This window comes from Herpailurus yagouaroundi, unplaced genomic scaffold, assembly GCF_014898765.1.
Source record: "Herpailurus yagouaroundi ecotype Mexico unplaced genomic scaffold, PumYag 28, whole genome shotgun sequence".
Lineage (NCBI taxonomy): Eukaryota > Metazoa > Chordata > Mammalia > Carnivora > Felidae > Herpailurus > Herpailurus yagouaroundi.
Genome location: NW_024412376.1, coordinates 75,603,650 through 75,622,445, shown reverse-complemented (window position 1 = coordinate 75,622,445; position 18,796 = coordinate 75,603,650). Strand labels below are relative to the sequence as shown.

The 18,796-nt window shown below is 39.6% G+C and overlaps 1 protein-coding gene across 1 annotated transcript in view; it reads left to right on the top strand.

Annotated features, from left to right (window-relative positions):
• EGF (epidermal growth factor) overlaps positions 1-18,156 on the top strand; it is a 106,205-nt gene extending 88,049 nt beyond the window's left edge. The window contains 6 exon segments of the mRNA XM_040476133.1: positions 1,214-1,358; positions 7,089-7,253; positions 11,274-11,385; positions 14,698-14,803; positions 16,734-16,927; positions 16,929-18,156. Coding sequence (XP_040332067.1) covers positions 1,214-1,358; positions 7,089-7,253; positions 11,274-11,385; positions 14,698-14,803; positions 16,734-16,927; positions 16,929-16,976 — 770 coding nt within the window. The 3' untranslated portion in view covers positions 16,977-18,156.
• Positions 18,157-18,796: the final 640 nt, after the last annotated feature.

Genomic DNA, 18,796 nt, shown 5'->3' with positions numbered 1-18,796 from the left:
AAGCTTGAGAATGTGAAATAGTCCAAATTTTCTTAATTTAATAGCATCTGGAATAAATTCTGTTTTTATCGCTACAATTCACTAAAGGTGAGAATACAGATGGTTGTCTTTAACTATGTGACTAATGTCTTAATTTGTAATGTTGATTTCTGGGACTGCTGGAAAAACTTCGCAGGTCAAAGCAGGCCAGGAAGGACATCTAGACCCTTAGCATTTTGAATCACTCTTAAAGATTTTAAAATATTACCTTAAAAATGAATATTTCTTGATCTGAATTAGAACTTCATCTCTTTTTTTTCCTTTTTAAATGTTAATGGTTGACTTCTGCTTCCTCAAGCATCTCTCCAACAGGCAGTATGTTCTCACCATCCTCACAAGGGAGCTGCCTTCACCCCAACCTTGGAACCCAGGATCAGGGACTCTTCCCCCACCACTGTCAGCAATTCACCTGTCTCAGCTCTGAAAACACCCCAAGAAGGGAAATTTCTGCACTTACCCGGATCTTTTTTTTTTAACACATTATTTTTCTCAAATAATTTGTTCTTCTTAAAACTATTGAAGGACTACTAATACTTATATAGTCGGTTACACATCCTAATGTTTTCCTTTTAATGAGCAGAGAATCGTTCAATAAAAGGAATTTTTACCACTTTGACATTCCCTCTCTTATGGTAACATTTCTTTTCTGTCAAAGTTGGTAGTCTTGTCTTTGAGGGCTCCCCTGAAAGTTGAATTATTTTTAGAAGAAAGCATTGTATGGGAGAAATTTTTGAGGCTTTCAGGGTATTGGGGGTAATAGATTGTATACTGGTGGGTGATTGATGAGCCATAAAAAGATCTGTTGTTGTTCAGTAAGACCCTCTTAAAGCTGTCTGTCATTTTACACAGTTAGTGTGTGTTTGTGGATGACAGATGCACTTTTATAATGAGACCAGTGACTTGGGATTCATGGAATTATTTAGAATTGACCAATCTCTTACTTGCTTCCATTATGCTTTCTGTCAGATAATACTGAACCCAAAGAAAGAATGGCTGACTTCATGGTGAATGACATGAAGTCTGGTTGGGAAAGTGAAACTAGAGTCACTTGTGACGATTCTTGTCCCTAAAGGACACTGTATCACAGGTTGTTCACAGAGACTAATTCCTGATATTAAGACCTGAAAGATCTAATCACTTCAGAAAGTAAGGGTAATGTCTTTGATTCTTGTAGACTCTACTCCTCCTTCTGTTCTCATGGAGGATGGCCGCTATTCTGTGAGAAACAGTTACCAGGAATGCCCCCCATCCTATGACGGGTACTGCCTCTATAACGGTGTGTGTATGTATATTGAAGCAGTGGACAGATACGCATGCAAGTAAGTCGAGCTATCTTTGTGGTGGCACAGAGATATGATATTGTAATCTGTAACTTTTAGCTAATTGATAAGATTTGTGTCAAGGAGAGTTTTCTATAAGTAGGTTTTTGCTAGGTAGAAATATATAAATACACGTATATAAATTGTGTGTGTGTGCATGCTGCACCCTCCCCACACATCACCCCCCACCGCCAAGCTGCCAACAGTAAATATACATTTAAAGAATTGGTGATTTTCCCTTTTACTTAACTTGATGTTACTACTGGTACAGTCTGGGGCATAAACCTCTCGTTCCGGCTGAAAACTTGGGTTTGTGAAAGAATCCCTTAATACTTTTGATTTATTTTCTGCCACATATATGGAGAACACCCACAATGAGTTTCCGAATTTACAAAACTATTATATATTCACATTGAACTTCTTACCTTCAGTGTTCAAAACTAGCAAAGAAATTATTTTTCATTTTCTTTTTTTTTTTTAAGGTTTATTTATTTTTGAGACAGAGAGAGACAGAGCATGAACAGGGGAGGGGCAGAGAGACAGGGAGACACAGAATCGGAAACAGCCTCCAGGCTCTGAGCGGTCAGCACAGAGCCCAACGTGGGGCTCGAACTCACGGACCGTGAGATCATGACCTGAGCCGAAGTTGGATGCTTAACCGACCAAGCCACCCAGGCGCCCCTTTTTCTTCATTTTCTAATAGTTGGTGTTTACATTTTCTGTGGTTTAGTAACAAGTGTTGGAAGCAGCACCTGCTGCCCCTTGCTCTTTTTTTGTCCCCATGACAGGTTCACGGTGGACACGGTCAACTGAAAAGCAGGTCTGAGGGTGACCTGAAACCATAGGTCCCTCTACCAAACTTACTCAAAAAACATTTCCATTGGAGCTTTTGAGAAAACCACACTCACAGTATCTAGTTCCGCATCAAATTTTACTCTTAATGGATCTTATATTTTGAAGTCAATCAGGGGGAACTGATAGGTACTGAAAAATAAATAGGTCTCCTATGGCTAGACACCTGACTCATTGGTGATTTTCTCTGTGCCTGAGGAAGACGTGATAAAATATTCTGATCCTCATGAATACATGCTATAAGCTTAAAGGCTTTTATTATTTTATGAATAGTAATCAGCAGAAGCATAGTCTAAATTGTTAGAAGAACAAGTTATATCATGTGACAAAGTGAACGGTCTTGCATTATAAATTGTGTCAGCTAGACAAAAAATAATGAAAAATGCTCATGAATATAGTGAAAATGACTCAATTCTCATAGAATTCTACCTTCATATTCATATTTTTATGTTTATTTATTTTGAGAGAGAGAGAGCATGCAAGCAAGTGAGGGAGGGTCAGAGAGAGAGAGAAAGAGAGAGAGAGAGAAAGGGAGAGGGACAGAGAGCAGACTCCCAAGCAGGCTCCTTGTGTCGAGGCCGATACGGGCTCCAACCCATGAACTGTGAGATCATGATCTGAGCCAAGATCAAGAGTCAGAAGCTTAACCAACTGAGCCACCCAGGTGCCTTTTCATATTCATATTTGCATGTTGTAATTTTCTAAAATAAATCCAATGTTCACAGTAGTTATCCTTGATTTTTGTTAATAAGAATCATTTTTTTTTTACTTGTTCATAATTTCTTGTTATCCAAAATAATGAAATTATGGAGATAAATTTATTAGGTCACGGTTTGTTTTTCTCTATGATACTTTACTTTTAGATTATAAAAGACATTACAATAACGTGAAAGGTATTTCACAATTACGTATTGCATTTAGTACATTATTTTCATTTGACCCAATAGCATCAATTCATTAAATGATTAATCAACTCTTTCGTATGCTGCTTTTCTTTCTGTCATTAAATCCTGATGAAAGTATCTTATTCCCTGATAGTGTTTTAAACATGGGTTGCTACAAAATGACAATTAAACTAGAGATAACACTCACATTTGAGGACCTTTAATCAAAAGCAACATTTAAAATATCACCAGAGTTCCCATTAATCTAGATCACAACTTTGTTTTTGAATTCTACATTTGATAAAAGTGTGGTTTAATCAAACATTGAACCCTTTCCTCCTTTTGCCCTGTTGATCTCACCTTGTATTTTTAAAAATTCTACAATAACACATCTCTGGAAGTGTGCACCAGTCTAACTTTTATTAGAAACACTGCATGGGCATCATTCTGCAGAATGTTCTTAACACTGTGAGCAGGTTTAGAAAGGGCTGTTCTACTGTCCTTGCTCGCAGGTGATGGAAACTCCCCTCAATACAGAGATCCCCTAGTTCCCCGGGGGGTGCAGAGGATGTGAGAACTGATGTCTCCACACCCCATGTCTTCCTCAAAGATTCCCTGGTGTGGAGAGTCTCAGAAGACCAAGCCTCCTGAGCTAAGTGGAGGTCCTCGTTTACTCTGTATTGGCTTTGAACCACCCCACATCCTTCTGGCCAGGTCTTCTCGAGATCAAGATCCCCCAACTCCAGTGCTGTGAAATGTTTCATGAAAAAAAGTTGTGTGGTCAAATCAGTTTGAGAAATGCTACACACTCTAGCCCTCAGTTCTTGATCATAGTACACCACAATGTGAAAAAGTCTTGTGAACCTTTTTTCAGTCCAGAATTTCTTAAAATTATTTAAACAAATGAACTCGGGTTTGAATAATTTATTTGAATAAATAAACCCAGGAATCTTTTGCTTGGTTTAACAGGACTAGTTAATAACCCAAAGAACTAGTAGTGGGTGGTCCATCCATGTGAAATGCTAACTGACTGCTCTGGGCCTCATACAGCCCAGAAAGGCGTCCATATTACAGCTTGCCTTGGCTCCCCAGCACTCTTGCCCATGTGATTGGCATATTCCTTGAGGCCCTAAAATCTCTGAGGTTGATATCCAACAGTTTAAAAGAGGCTGTTAGGCATTGGTAGTAAATGACTATAACCAAAGATAGCTAGAGTTAAAACAGTATCCAGGAAACCATGGAGTAATTTCATGGTCCTTTATACTTACTACACTCAGATCCTATCCTCTCTTTCATGGTCCATTCTAGAAGAATAGCTTCTCTCTCTCTCTCTCTTTTTTTAAATTTTTTTATTTTTTTAAGGTTTATTCATTTTTCAGAAAAAGAGCATGGGGAGGGGGGAGGGGCAGAGAGAGAGGGAGACACAGAATCTGAAGCAGGCTCCAGGCTCTGAGCTGTCAACACAGAGCACAACACAGGCCTTGAACTCACAAAGTGTGAGATCATGACGTGAGCCAAAGTCAGATGCGTAACCAACTGAGCCACCCAGGTGCCTCTAGAAGACTAGCTTTTCGGAGGTGCAGACAGCTCAAAAAACCTTTTTGGGAGTAGCCCAATGCAGCAGAACACTGGCTCTGACATCAGAAAACCATTTAGATCAAACTTGCCATTCACTGGCTAAAATCAAAAAGACAAAAAGTAACAAATATTGGCAAGGATGTGGAGAAAAAGAAGCTCTCATACACTGTTGGTGGAAATATAAGTTGGTACAGCCACTGTGGAAAACTGTATGGAATTTCCCCCCAAAATCAAAAATAGAAATACCATATGATCCAATAATCCCACTATTGGGTATTTACCCAAAGAAAATGAAAGTACTAATTCAAAAAATATATATGCACCTCTACGCCTATTGCAAGAATTATTTATTATAGCCTAGGTATAGATGCAAACTAAGTGTCCAGTAATAGATGAATGGATAAGAAAGATGTGGTGTGTGTGTGTATGTGTGTGTCTGTGTGTGTGTGCTCACGTGATGGAATATGACACAGACACAAAAAGGATGAGATGTGCCATTTGAGAAAACATGGATGGACCTAGAGTATGTTCTACCAAGTGAAGTAAGTCAGACTGAGAAAGACAAAAACCATATAATTTCACTTCTATGTGGAATCTAAAAAAAATGAGTAAACAAACAAAAAGCAGAATCGGACCTATAAATACAGAGAACAAACTGATGGCTGCAAGAAGGGAGGGAGATGGAGGGGTTGGGCAAAATGGGTGAAGGGAAATGGGGGGACACAGGCTCCCAGTTATGGAATAAATAAGTCACAGGAATAAAAGGCACAGCATAAGGAATATAGTCACTGATGTTGTAATAGTGATATATGGTGACAGATTGTAGCTACACTTGTGAGCACAACAAACATATAAACTTGTCAAATCACCATGTTGTACACCTGAAACTAATGTCACATTGTGTGTCAGCTCTACTAAACAAACAAACAAACAAACAAACAAACAAACAAAATCCCTGCCATTCATTAGCTGTACGACCTGGTACAAGTTACTTACCGCCTTTGAGTCTCATTTTTCTCATCTATAAAATGGGAATTTGCTATCGAAAGTAAAATGAGTAAAAGTGCCTAGCACAGTGTCAGACACATGGGTACTTAACAAATGCGAGTTCCTTTCCCTCCCTCTCTGAAAGTGACTTTCCAGTGCTCTTGTGACCAACTCGAGGTAGAGCTTGGCCTAGGGTCTAGATCTTCTGGAGCTCCATCCAATGCTTTTTCCATACTGTCTCTTCCCATCACAAGGACCAGTACCAATTCCTTGTGTATTCATTCCTTCATATGAACGGACAATATGGACATAATAGATAGTTGATCCAGGGCCAAGGGGGGAAGAAATTCCTAACAAGTGGGTATCTCAAAATGTTTAATAGGATATTTTTTAAAGTTTATGCCATTGCAAAGAGTAATAGAATATAGTTGTTGTACCCAAGATCCCATAATTTCTGGAAGTATACATTCCCAGTAGATGGCAGCATTGTTTCATTTACTTTTGTCTAAAAGGTTGACAAGCATATTGGTGGCTGGTAATGCTAGTTACAGTTTCACTAATGAAATACTGCCCCTGCATGCCCCTTTTCCTCCGTTTAGTTTTTTTCTCCCTTGAAGAAAATAGACAAAAGTTCACATGTTGTCACTAAGACCTTTTCTCTTGAGTCAGTAGTGATTTTTTTAAAAAGAAAGCAGGGCGCCTGGGTGGCTCAGGCAGTTAAGCATCTGACTTCAGCTCAGGTCATCATGATCTCGGACTCTGAGTTTGAGCCCCATGTTGGGCTCTGTGCTGACAGCTCAGAGCCTGGAGCCTGCTTTGGATTCTGTGTCTCCCTTTCTCTCTCTGCCCCTCCCCTGCTCACGCTCTGTCTCTCTGTCTCTCTCTCAAAAATAAATAAACATTAAAAAAAATGTAAAAAGAAAAGAAAGAAATGTTTCCTCAGCTGACTAGGCTGTACTTCCTGTTCAGAGGCTACACATTCTTTTATAAGCCTGGTCTCAAGTGAGGGGCTCTGCCTTCAAATTCTTCCTTCCTTTGACCTCCAGTCACTGCAATCTAGCCAAACATTTGTTTAAAAACTCTCTTGGCTCTTAGGGCAGAGTTGCTTTGTGTTGGTCTTAAAGGTAGCTCCTCAGGATTTTAACCTAACAGAAGCTGATCTTTAATCAATGTTCTGCAATGCCTTATAGAGGCGGTATGCAAATAATCCCCCATCCATCCCAGGGCAAACAGACTAAAGGGGGAAGTCCATGCCGCATTAAAGTGTAAATCAGGTGCTTTCAACTGACCCCTGATGGATTTTCCATATGCTTCTAAAGAGCTGAGCCTGGAAATGCAGAGGTTGAAAGACAGCTGGATATCGAATCTGAAAACTCTAAGTGTTCTTGGCCAGGGCTTACTGCTGACCTCTGTTTGTGTGTTGTTTCAGCTGTGTTTTTGGCTATGTTGGGGAGCGATGTCAGCACCGGGACTTGAAATGGGAACTGCGCCACGCTGGCCAAGGGAGACAGCGGCAAGTCACTGTGGTGGCCGTCTGCGTGGTGGCGCTCGTCTTGCTGCTGCTGCTGGGGCTGTGGGGGGCGCACTGCTACAGGTGACCTTTTCTATCCATTGGCACTTCCTTTTTTTTAGTGTTTATTTATTAGACAGAGAGAGAGCGCGTGAGCGCGCGTGTGCATGCGGGGGAGGGGCAGAGAGAGAGGGGCAGAGAGAGAGGGAGAGGGAAGGAGTCCCCAGCAGGCTCTGCGCTGTCAGCACAGAGCCCCATGCGGGGCTTGATCCCATGAACCCGTGACCGGTGCCCAAACCTGAGCTCAACTGACTGAGTCCCCGGGCCCCTCCATTACAACCTCTTTCTTGCTCCTCCCAGGAGAATGCCTGCCTCCCTGAGATGAACTTTTGTTACAGACTTGCTACATTTATTTAAAAGGTGTCGTTAACAATAAAAGACAACAAGAAATGTCTCAGGATTTCACTGCTCTGAAACATCAGTGGTTTTACTTTTCCTTGTTCCACTCCAGTCTTTGTCAATGTATCTGTGTTGTTTATGGGGTTGTTAACTGAGCATAATGCATTTTTACATTCCACTTTTTTCTCTTAGCATCACATGCTTCCCCCCATAGGCTACGTAATTAATTTCTCATGGCTGTCTTCCACTGAGTCAATTTTCTGCAAATTATTACTTCTGTTCAAGGGAATCAGTATTTTCCCTCACCCAGAAGTTCCTTCAGTTTTTTGAGTAATTTCAAGGTGAAACTTAAAAACTGTGGAACAAAAATATTTATACATTTCATTAAAAAAATAATGCTACATTAAGGTGAAGGAATAGGTATCACATTGTTTGCTTATTTTCCGTCAAAAGTTTTTTTTAAAAAATGTTTATTTATTTTTTGAGAGAGAGAGAGAGAGACAGAGTGTGAGCAGGGGAGGGTCAGAGAGAGAGAGAGACATAGAATCTGAAGCAGGTTCCAGCTCTGAGCTGTCAGCACAGAGCCTGATGTGGGGCTGGAACCCACAAACAGCGAAATCATGAACTGAGCTGAAGTCAGATGCTCCACTGACTGAGCCACCCGGGTGCCCCCATTATTTTCCATTTTCTAAAAAAATGACATCATCCAACACCATCATCAATGTTGAAAAGCATTTTATGTACTATTGTAGTTTCTGCTGTACAAAACTATTGAGTCAAAACGCGTTTGGGGTAAAGAGGACTTTTTATCTAATTCAGTTTCATCATTATATGGCTAAAGAGCCTAAGTCTTATTTAACAGTCCCAGTTCTCTGGGAATGTAGGAAATACCTATCCCACCATCTGCAGATAAAAATCAAATCACGTTTACCAGCGCTACACAACCATTCAGGAGGCTAGTGTTATGCATTGTGGAGAATTTCAGAATGTCATCCAAGATGTGCTTGTCTGAGATCCTGCTATATCTTAGTGTTGTGGCTAATAGCATGGGCTCTAAGAGTCAGACTACACAGGTATAAGTCTCTGTCATGCTTAAGTAACATCAGGCATGTTATCTAAAACCTTTGTATTCATTAATTTCCTTTGCTATGAAACGGAAGCAAAGAACAGTACTTATCTCAAGAGTTACTGCAAAATTAATTGAATTAAAATAACTAAAGAGTTTAGTGTAGAACTGGCATATAGGACTTAATAAACACTATATATTATTAAGATGATTTTTTTAGGAACTGTAATCTTCCCCTAAAGACTAACATGTTCTAAACCCTTTTATTTACATCTTGAGAGACAAGATTCTCAAGCACAAACTTGAAATTTGTAATTCAGAGTGCCAACAATAACCATTTCACTTTTTAGCCCGGTACTGGATTTGTGGAAAGAATATCGAATAATCAAGATTTATTCCATTGGACAGAATGCCTAAAGAAAAGTAGATGCTTGGCAAATAGTGAGGAAAAAATGGAAACAAGAAACTCAAGTTCATGTGTGCTATAATTATTAAGTATTTTTTCTTATTCTATGGGCTATGACATAGTAAATAAGTTTTATGTTCTGTTGATGTTCTTCAGAGCTCTGGGTTGAAAGCTAGTGTCAGATTGCTGGCTTTTTGGACTTAGAACTCAAAGACCAGCTCAGCTGGTCTGTGTAGACTTTATATACAAATAAGAACATTTTTGGCTTCTGACCCCCATTTACCTAAGTCAAAAGTGATAAGAACTATTTCTTCACAAAAAACAAAAAAACAAAAAAACAAAAAAACCTCATCAGAACGCCTTCTTTTACTTTTTACTGGAATGCATCCAGAGCTGCAAAGTTCTTTCTGAGCAAATCTATGGTTACTTACTTAATAGTTCTGGTCAGTGGAACTGATAACCCAAATTTTCAGCTATGTGTTTGACTGCATTTGTACTCTGCTGTATTGATTCTGAGAAGATCAAATTAAAACTGCTTGTCTAAATATTGTCATGTCACTAAAGTATACCAGTAAGTACAGATCTTAGGCATGTTGAATGATTTTCTTTGATTTTTTTTTATATTGTTTATTTTTTGAGAGAGAGACAGAGTGTGAGCAGGGGAAGGGACAGAGAGTGAGGGAGACACAGAATAATCCGAAGCAGGATCCAGGGTCTGAGATGTAAGCACCCAGCCCAAGATGGGGCTTGAACTCACAAACTGTGAGATCATGACCTGAGCCTAAGTTGGATGCTTAACCGACTGAGCCACCTGGTGCCCCTGAATGATTTTCTTTAAAGAGTTATAATCAGTTATTTCCTCCTTTTGTATTACCCCTTGCATGTCTTGTCTAGATTGAGCACTTAACACTCTTTGGTATATCTCTCAAAAGTTTGTTTGTGGAACTAAGTAGTTTTTTAAATGTTGTAATATTACTTCATAAAGCTTGATTTCTTGGAAGGACCCCCTTGTAAGAAAATCAACAGGAAGACTCTGTCACAAACTATAACTTTGTTACTTTGCAACTTGGAACTGTTTCTATTATCCACTTGCTTCAATATTTTCCTTGATGCCTTTGATTAAAAACAGTAACAGCCCGTACCACCACCCAGTACCATCTGTCACACTGAACTCACAGTTTCTAGAATGGTTTTCATAGGAGTGCCTACCTTCCTTACTACTCTTGATCAGATGTCCAGGCAGGCCTATTTGATAGGTGGTCACACTCCTAGAGGTACTTAGCTGCCACCTGCCCAAGACAGCAGCACTGTTTCGGAATCTTGAGCTGGCTAGCGATCTTTGCCATAACATTTCCTTCATTGCTTTGCGTTAAATGGCTGTTCAATACATTATGTACCCATCTCTCTGCCTCTAGAGGCTACTGCTTTGGAGACAGGGATCGCAGCTTAATATTAGATCTCCCTCCCTTAACTTCCCTTCCCCTCAGTGCATGACACCATGCCTTCTATAGAGTTTGTGCTTCGTGTTTGTCAAACAAATAAGTGTTTATAAAGCTAGATTTGGAGGCGAGAGACCTATTCTGTTTCCTAGCTTGGCAAGTATGGGATAGTATCCTCTTGGGTTCTCCACTGTGTGTCCTTGCATCTGATGCTTTTGAGCAGCAGAGGGCGCCAGGCCAATGGAAGAGGCCTAGGTTTTGTGTCATTGTGACCCAACTCCTAAGTTGCCTTTGGTAGCTGTGTGCCTTGCGTGAGTCACTGCTATCTTCTAGTCCCACTGGCTTCACTTATAAAATGGAGCTAACATAGTCTGTGTCATAGTTGCCATGATATTATTTCCATAGACACTCCCTGCCGCCCAAATTGTAAGTCCATTAAGGTAGAGACTTTGCTGTTGTTTCTCCACTTCTTTATCCCCAGTACTAGGGTAGTACCTGGGATATAGTTAGTAGTCAGTATATACACATGAGTGAATGAATGCATGGCTCCCTGCCCCCTGGCCCACAACATCTCAGAGAACCTTGGAAAAAATGAAATATCATCTGGAAAGTTCCAGAGAAAAGAATACCTTAAAAACCCCAAGTTATGCTCCTAGCTTTCTTAATATTTCTTCTGTCTCATACATTGTAAGTACCTGTGTTTCAGTAGCAAAAGCGGTTGTCCCTGACCATCACTAAAAGGGCTCTGGTTGTGTTTTGTTTTGAAATTGTCTCACATTTTGGCTTCATTGCAGAACTAAGAAGCTACCATCAAAAAATTTGAAGAATCCTTATGAAGAGTCGAGCAGAGAAGTTAGTAGGCCTACAGACAGCGAGGCTGGGATGGCCTCTTGTCCCCAACCTTGGGTAATGTGACCGAAGGACATGAAGCAAGAAATTGGCTTCATATGGATCCTAGTTCATTTTTTTCTCATTATTTTTTTCTGTCATGTACCTTCTTTCTATAACTTACACTTTTATGGATGATGTTAAAAGTCTTTCCCAATTTTTAGGTAATCTCTTTCAAATGGATGTCTTTTTTTTTTTTTTTTCGACGTTTATTTTTGGGACAGAGAGAGACAGAACATGAACGGGGGAGGGGCAGAGAGAGAGGGAGGCACAGAATCGGAAACAGGCTCCAGGCTCTGAGCCATCAGCCCAGAGCCTGACGCGGGGCTCGAACTCACAGACCGCGAGATCGTGACCTGGCTGAAGTCGGACGCCTAACCGACTGCGCCACCCAGGCGCCCCTCAAATGGATGTCTTAAAAACCCAAGATTATGCTCTCATTTTTTTTTTTTTATCTTCTTTCTTCTTCTGGTTTCTCACTGTAGATGTTTATTTATTTATTTATGTATTTATTTATTTATTTATTGAAATACAGCTGATGCTCTAATTTTCTTAATATTTCTTTTCTTCACATACATTTTTAAATCTGTAAAATTCAGCAGCAAAATTGTTGCCAGACTTAGCAAATAAAAATATAGGATACCTAGTTAAATTCATACTTAACACTGAATGTTAAATTTAAATTCAAATTTAACTTGGTGTCCTATATTTTATCTGGCAAATCTACACATTTTCTTTTCTTTCTTTCTTTTTTTTTTTAATCTACACATTTTCCTAAAAGCATAATGATTGGGAAGTTCAAAATGCTTCATAAATCACCCACTTCAGCAGTTGATCTTGGAACAGTACACGGCAAGTTTGGGATAGGCTCAGCTCTCTTAAAACTGTTGGAATTTCCATTTCCAGACACCTGTCAGAGTAACTTGACTAGTTTAGTGTACTGCTGGCAATATTTGTTGTATACATTGCAGATAAGGCTGGAATATGTGGCAGATCCATGGGGGTGGGATTGAAACCTGCGGGCGAATAGGGAAAAGATTATTAGGAAGATGTTACGGAAGGGTGGAGGTTGCCTCCATTCCCACACCATTTCCCCACTCCCCCACCTTCACTTCACTGTGCTTTCCCAGAGAATAGCTTTCTCATGGCCACAATTTTACCTAACAGGGGATCATTGTCCCTGCTTCTTATAGGCAGTCAGTGTATACTTATTTTCTGGCTGAACCTTGAGTACACAAACAAAGTAAGCAATGTGAAGTCTAGCTTTACCCTCCTAGTAATTGGCTGTCTAATCTTCAGCAAGTCATTTAACTCCTGTTTCCTCTTCAGGACACGGAGGCGTTTGGATTCAGTGGCCTCTGAGACCACTTCTGTATCTCCAGATTTAATAAGTGTGTGCTTCTGGGTGGACTTACCTATAGAATGTCCTCAGTTCTTTGAGACCTCATGACTATGCAGACTTCTAAATGACCATTATTGCATCTGTTGGTCTAGATGGTATTTCATTCAGTTTTTGGGTAGCAAGTTTAATTCATGTTGTTGAAATCATGGAAGAGTGAGAGAAACAATCTCTATCTAGTTTTTAAAAAATCAAAAACACTTGCCACTGTTAGGAGCAACTTGTTGGCTAAGAGCTATACTAGGAGGTCTCAGGCTGCTGAGCTCTGTCCCCCTAGCCTTCCTGTCTGCCGTAATTGTCATCAACACCAACTGCTGCTGTAGATATTAGTGGGAGTGAGAGAGAGCTGAGAGTCTGAACTAGCAGGAGAAGCAGCAGAACCGAATCTGGTTCTATCAGCTGCCTTCCCCAGCTCAGCCCAGAATTCTAGGGCTTATGTTCTTCTGGAAGAAACACATGTGGCTGGAAAATTTGCAGTGCAGAGGACTGGATTTTGACTTCAGTCAGAAATAATGAGTATGAGCCCTTAAACAGTGGGTCATGTAGTGCTTTTGCAATATATTGCTACAGAGAGACCATTAATGAAGAGAAAGCAGTGAAAGATAATTAGCACTGTGGAAAATAAGAAAATGAAAACACATGTTCATGGGATTCACCAACATTTCTCTCCCTAGTCATTATTCTTCCTATACTTTTCTCAAAGGGAAATATTAGCAGGGAGGTTTTTTTGTTCCCTTTTCCTCATTGTATTTCTGAGTCTGGGCTCGTTTCTGTAGACAGCCCATTTCTGAGCCAGCAGAGCATGATCAGCTAAAATCTTGGGGTAGTCCCTCCGCTGGGTTACTCACTGGTGAGGAAGGACTTGCAAATTACATCCTTTGTCCTCCGCATGAGATAACTTATTTTCTTTAATTTTATCATCGATCTTTGTGTGTGTGTGTGTGTGTGTGTGTGTGTGTGACCAATTCTTTTTTTTAATGTTTATTTATTTTTGAGAGAGAGAGAGCGAGCATGAGCAGGAGAGGGACAGAAAGCAAGAAGGAGAGACACAGAATCTGAAGCAGGCTCCAGACCCTGAGCTGTCAGCACAGAGCTTGATGTGGGGCTCAAACTCACAAGCTGTGAGAACATGACCTGAGCCGAAGTCGGATGCTCAACCGGCTGAGCCACACAAACACCCCTTGATCTATTTTTTTATTGATCTATTTTAATAGCTAATCTATCCAGTGTGAATGTGAGCCAGTGAACTCTGGTTAGCCTGCATTGCAAGTGCCCAGTCAATTGTGGATAATACCATAAGGACAAAATAATCAATTTTTTGACCAAAGAGAAATGCTGGATTTTTCTGGGCCTGCCTTTTAGAATTCTTGTTCCCAAGCTCTTCAACTATGAAAAAGCATTTGGTGGATCCCTGAAAAATAGTAGTTCTACTATTAGTTATTATTACCCATTAATGACCCCAAATTCCTTAGAACTTGGTAGCAGGTTTAAATGAATTTTATAAACTAAACACATACACATATTTGAACAGTTGGATCACATACACATATGAGATCTTATTTGGCTCTTGGGCAATGGTTAGAACACTTATGGATTCTTGGGTTGCTTAAAGTAAAACAGTGGTATCCTTGGGATCCATGACCCAAAAGTTGGGATTCCAGAATTAGAATAGGTTCTTCAGTAAAGCCATTGGTAGTGCCTAGTTGCTTTAATAGAGTATTCTCTATTAAATGGCTAGTATGTATGAGTAGAGTAGTATGGCTCCTGAATTTTCCATTAGCAAGAACAATAAATTTGGCAGGGCCTTTCAACTTTCACATTCCATAGGATGAACATAATGAAGCCATAGACTTTGGTTTAATGTATGTTGAGATAATTTGTGAATTATAGCAATGTCCTCTCTCTCCTTCCCTCTCTTGTATTCTCTGCAGTTTGTGGTTATAAAGGAACACCAAAATCTCAGGAATGGAAGTCAATCTATGGCCCTCAAGGACAGTGAGGCAGCAGATGTTAGCCAGTTTTCCTCTCGGGAGACAGGTGAATGGCTATCTTTACTTGGATCCTGAATGTTTTCCTTAATGTGAAACTCTCAAAGAAGCACAGAAAAAATGGTTAAGCTGTATAAGCTATGCGAGCAGCTGGGCTGTATTGGAATGCCCTAGAACTTTAGAGAAATGTGTTTGGATTGGATTCCTATCTTATGTGAGGTTAGCACGTTTGCTCAAAACTCTGGTCACATACCAGTCTGCTAGATCACTTGGAGCAAGCACACAATGAGTGACTCCTTACTTGAATTAAGTTGGGTTTTGAGGTCATTCTTGGGGTTTGGGATCTGTATTGGTAGTTGTAGGTGTAGTTCCGGTGAAATTATAAATGGCTCCAAGAAAATGTGTTCTGTGTTCTACTAGGAAGGTTCTTCTGAATTCAAATTGATCTGGGGGTCCTCCTGGGGATTTGGGAGTGTTCAAGTCTTCTCAGGAGCTAGCCCTCAGCCAGATGCCTGGCCATCTGTGAAGTCCATGGCTACTGGGAGAGGGGCCATAAAATCAACCCAGGTTCTCAGGCTTCTCTGGAACTCAGTCTGCTTCACGTGGAAATGGAGTTAGACACCCTTTAAAATAATACTGTTGCCAAGGGTTGCATTATGACATCTTGGGCATGGGTCTCAGATGTCAGTTTTATTTCATAATTCAGAGGACAAAGTTGAACATGTTTTGAATCATACGCTGTTAGAAAGGTTCAAAGAAACTTTGAGCCAACATAAATAGTTTCTCTGCTGAGAGGGGCTTCAACTCTACTTATATTTTTTGACATTTGCTTTTTGTAAATATGCTTATTACCATACTCTCCTCTTCAGATATCCATATGGAGAGAACATGGGATTCTTGTTTTGAAAAACTCACTCTACACTTCTGTCTCATACATGTATTGTCATGTAACCCAAATTCAGTAGAAGTTTTTTTCCTTGAGGGAAGCCTTGGATATTTTGGTACACTTAAGAATTGAATATTAAAATTACAGTAAATATAGTTTTACATATAAACTGTTATTAGTGTTGTTACTTGTGTAATGAACACATTTAGCATTTTCAAAAGTTACTTGGGTTTTGTTGTTATTACTAACATTATTAGAAAGTAATGGAGTACCTTGTAGTTACATATTACTTTTTCTTGAGGAGGTAAAAGCATCAAATTCTTTATGGCATAAGTAATTCACTGTCAAGGTACGTATAATTTTGCCAGTTAATCAGTAGCACAATGATTTGACCAAGGTATGGTTAAACTCAAGAAAGAACTAAGAACTTGGTTAGCTGAGTACACAGGAAGAGATTAAAATATCTCCCTTTTTGCTCACTCTACTGCAGTTTGACCCATTCTCTGTGGGCCATTCATAAAGCTGTCTCCCAGTGTGAGTGATCACACCCCCCAATCATGTCCAGCTGTCTCATAAATATATGTGGTGGAAGTGCACAAAGAGATCCGCAGTAAGGAAATAGAGTGGAGAATGAGATAAAAGATTGAGACTGGCTCTGAGCCAATTCCTTCTCTGCTCCTGGAAAAACCATTAAAATACAGGCTGTGCTGGTGGTGGATCCATGGAACCATGTTCATTGACCTCAACCAACATCAGTTGGTGCAGGTTAAGTTAGCACTGTGCTAGGGGCCGAGTGCCATGCTAGGGCATAGGCATGCAAGTGCATTTAAAATCTGGCCTCTGTTCTCAAGTCTCCCAGATGGGGAGAGAAGTGCACAGAGAAAGTTAAAATGGAATGTCAGGTAGTATTGCCTTTGAATCGTCTCATCCAACCAAGACTAAGTTTTAAAAACATTGGATCCAGGTAGTCTGAGAATGGATTCATTATGTGCCTCATCTTTTAGGCCTACTCTCCAACCACTATTATTAGGGCCTCTCTTGCTGGATATTGTGAATGATGTGAATCCTAAAATTCCTTTTTCCTTTTGCATAGGGTCAGTGCAACTGCCATCACGGAGAAATGAACCCCAGGGGTACATGGGCGCAGAGCAAGGCTGCTGCATTCCACCATCCAGTGATAAAGGCTCTGGTCCCCACGGAATGCAGTGGGGTTTTCATCTCCCTTCCTGTGAGGCACAGCCCATTGCTCTGGGGGTTGAGAAGTCACAATCTCTCTTGTCAGCAAACCCCATACTGCAACAAAGGGCCTCAGATCTACCACACCAAAAGAAGCTGACTCAGTGAACACTGGAATTGAAAGGAAGGTCAAGAGGTATATACTGTATTGATAGACAGTAATATTTCACTTCAAAAAGGATAGAGAAAATACAGATTTTGGTTTCACAGTCTCTGCCACTAATCACCTACTCAGCATCCTGGAGACAAATAGGTAGTTGTGCTTTTGTTTCTTCCTCCAAGCAGTCCGCTGCAGATTCTCAAGTAAGAGTCACAGTGAGAATCACTAGGTAACTCATTAGAAACCAAAGTACATAGTGCTTTGTACACTGTGTTGTCTTCGATAGTCAATGCAGATAGATATTTTTTTTCTCTGCAGCCCCAGAAGAAATCTGGGTTAAAGTAGGCAAACACACTGGCTCGGTCAGTTGTAAGGTAATTCCTTTTATCTGGACAGAACATTTGGCTCAATCTCATAAAATGATTAGAATATTAAAATTACTGGTATGATACATTGTGGGCATTTAACTTATCATTGGTGTGGTCCATGCTGGTAATATCACAGAATGAAATTTGAAAACCAAATCAAAAAATGTACTGAGAATTTGATTTCTTCAGAATTAGTTGGCTTATGTTTTCTCTTTTAAAATCTTTGAATGAAAATATTTTATTTTAAAACATTACCCAAGAGACATCGGTGTTTCTCAAGCATTGCTATCCTTTCCCCATGGAATTTTTTTCAATGAAAATAGTAAATTTTCCCTTCATGCGTTTGCACAGAATATTTACCTTTTTCAAATATGAGATTGTAAGCAGATTTCCAGATTTATTTTCATTTTGAACAATCTCTACTAATTATTTAAATAAAATCATTATAAACATAAACATCTTATTGTATTCCTGGTTAAGCAATAAATTATAGTGTAAGGGATATTAGAGTCGAACCAAAGTGATTTGCCAAGCTTCCTATTTTTACACTTCTAAAAATAATTTTGAAATCTATCGTTGTAACTTTATAAAGTAAAACTACACAAGGTGTTCTAATTAAATCTCATTCTTGTAGCTAAGACATTGTTACTACCATTATACAACCTGATACAGTAAGTGTAGACTGTTTAGGCTTTTGGATTATTCTGTTAATGCATTAGCTAATCCCTTTGCTTATCTTTTCTTGTGTTTCTCTTCAACTCCTTAGACTTTGGTTATACCGGAAGTCAGAATAAAAAGGAGCTGAAGCACAACTCTTTGGGTAGATACTTAGATATTTTGGTAAAGATTTGGTGGTGAGGAGGGTAACTTAGATAATTGTTCAGTATGATCCCTCTTCCAGTTAATTCAGATTTTTCTGTACTCCGTATTAAGTTTTGCTTTAATTGACAGACGATACCCTGAAGGATCATAAGATCTATTTTTTTTTCCTAATGAGTGAAATGACCTCAGAAAACAATACTCAGAATGTTCCCAATTATGAGGAAATTATATTCCTAAGTGTGAATCCTATTTCTCTTCCAAAAGTGAGCATTTCTGAAGCTTTAAAGGTATAGAGTATACATTTTTAAACATTTTTACTATCTGTTTTAGGATTTCAATGATAACTAAAGAGATGACATGAGACCACCGTAGCTCATAACATAACATTACCTTTGAACCAGAAAACCCTTGTTTCCTTCAAGGTTTTCAGTGAACCTGATTTTTCATAAATTGGGAGCATGTGAAGTCCTGAGCCAGGCTGTAACATTGGCTCCCTGGTCAGATTAAAGAAAAAATGTACTTCGTGTTCTTTAATCAACAAGTCACCATGAAGAGATGGCTTCTTTTCTTGTGGTTCCACTTTTCTACCAGAAATATCCTATTTTAAAAACTTATGTTTAGAAAAGAGCA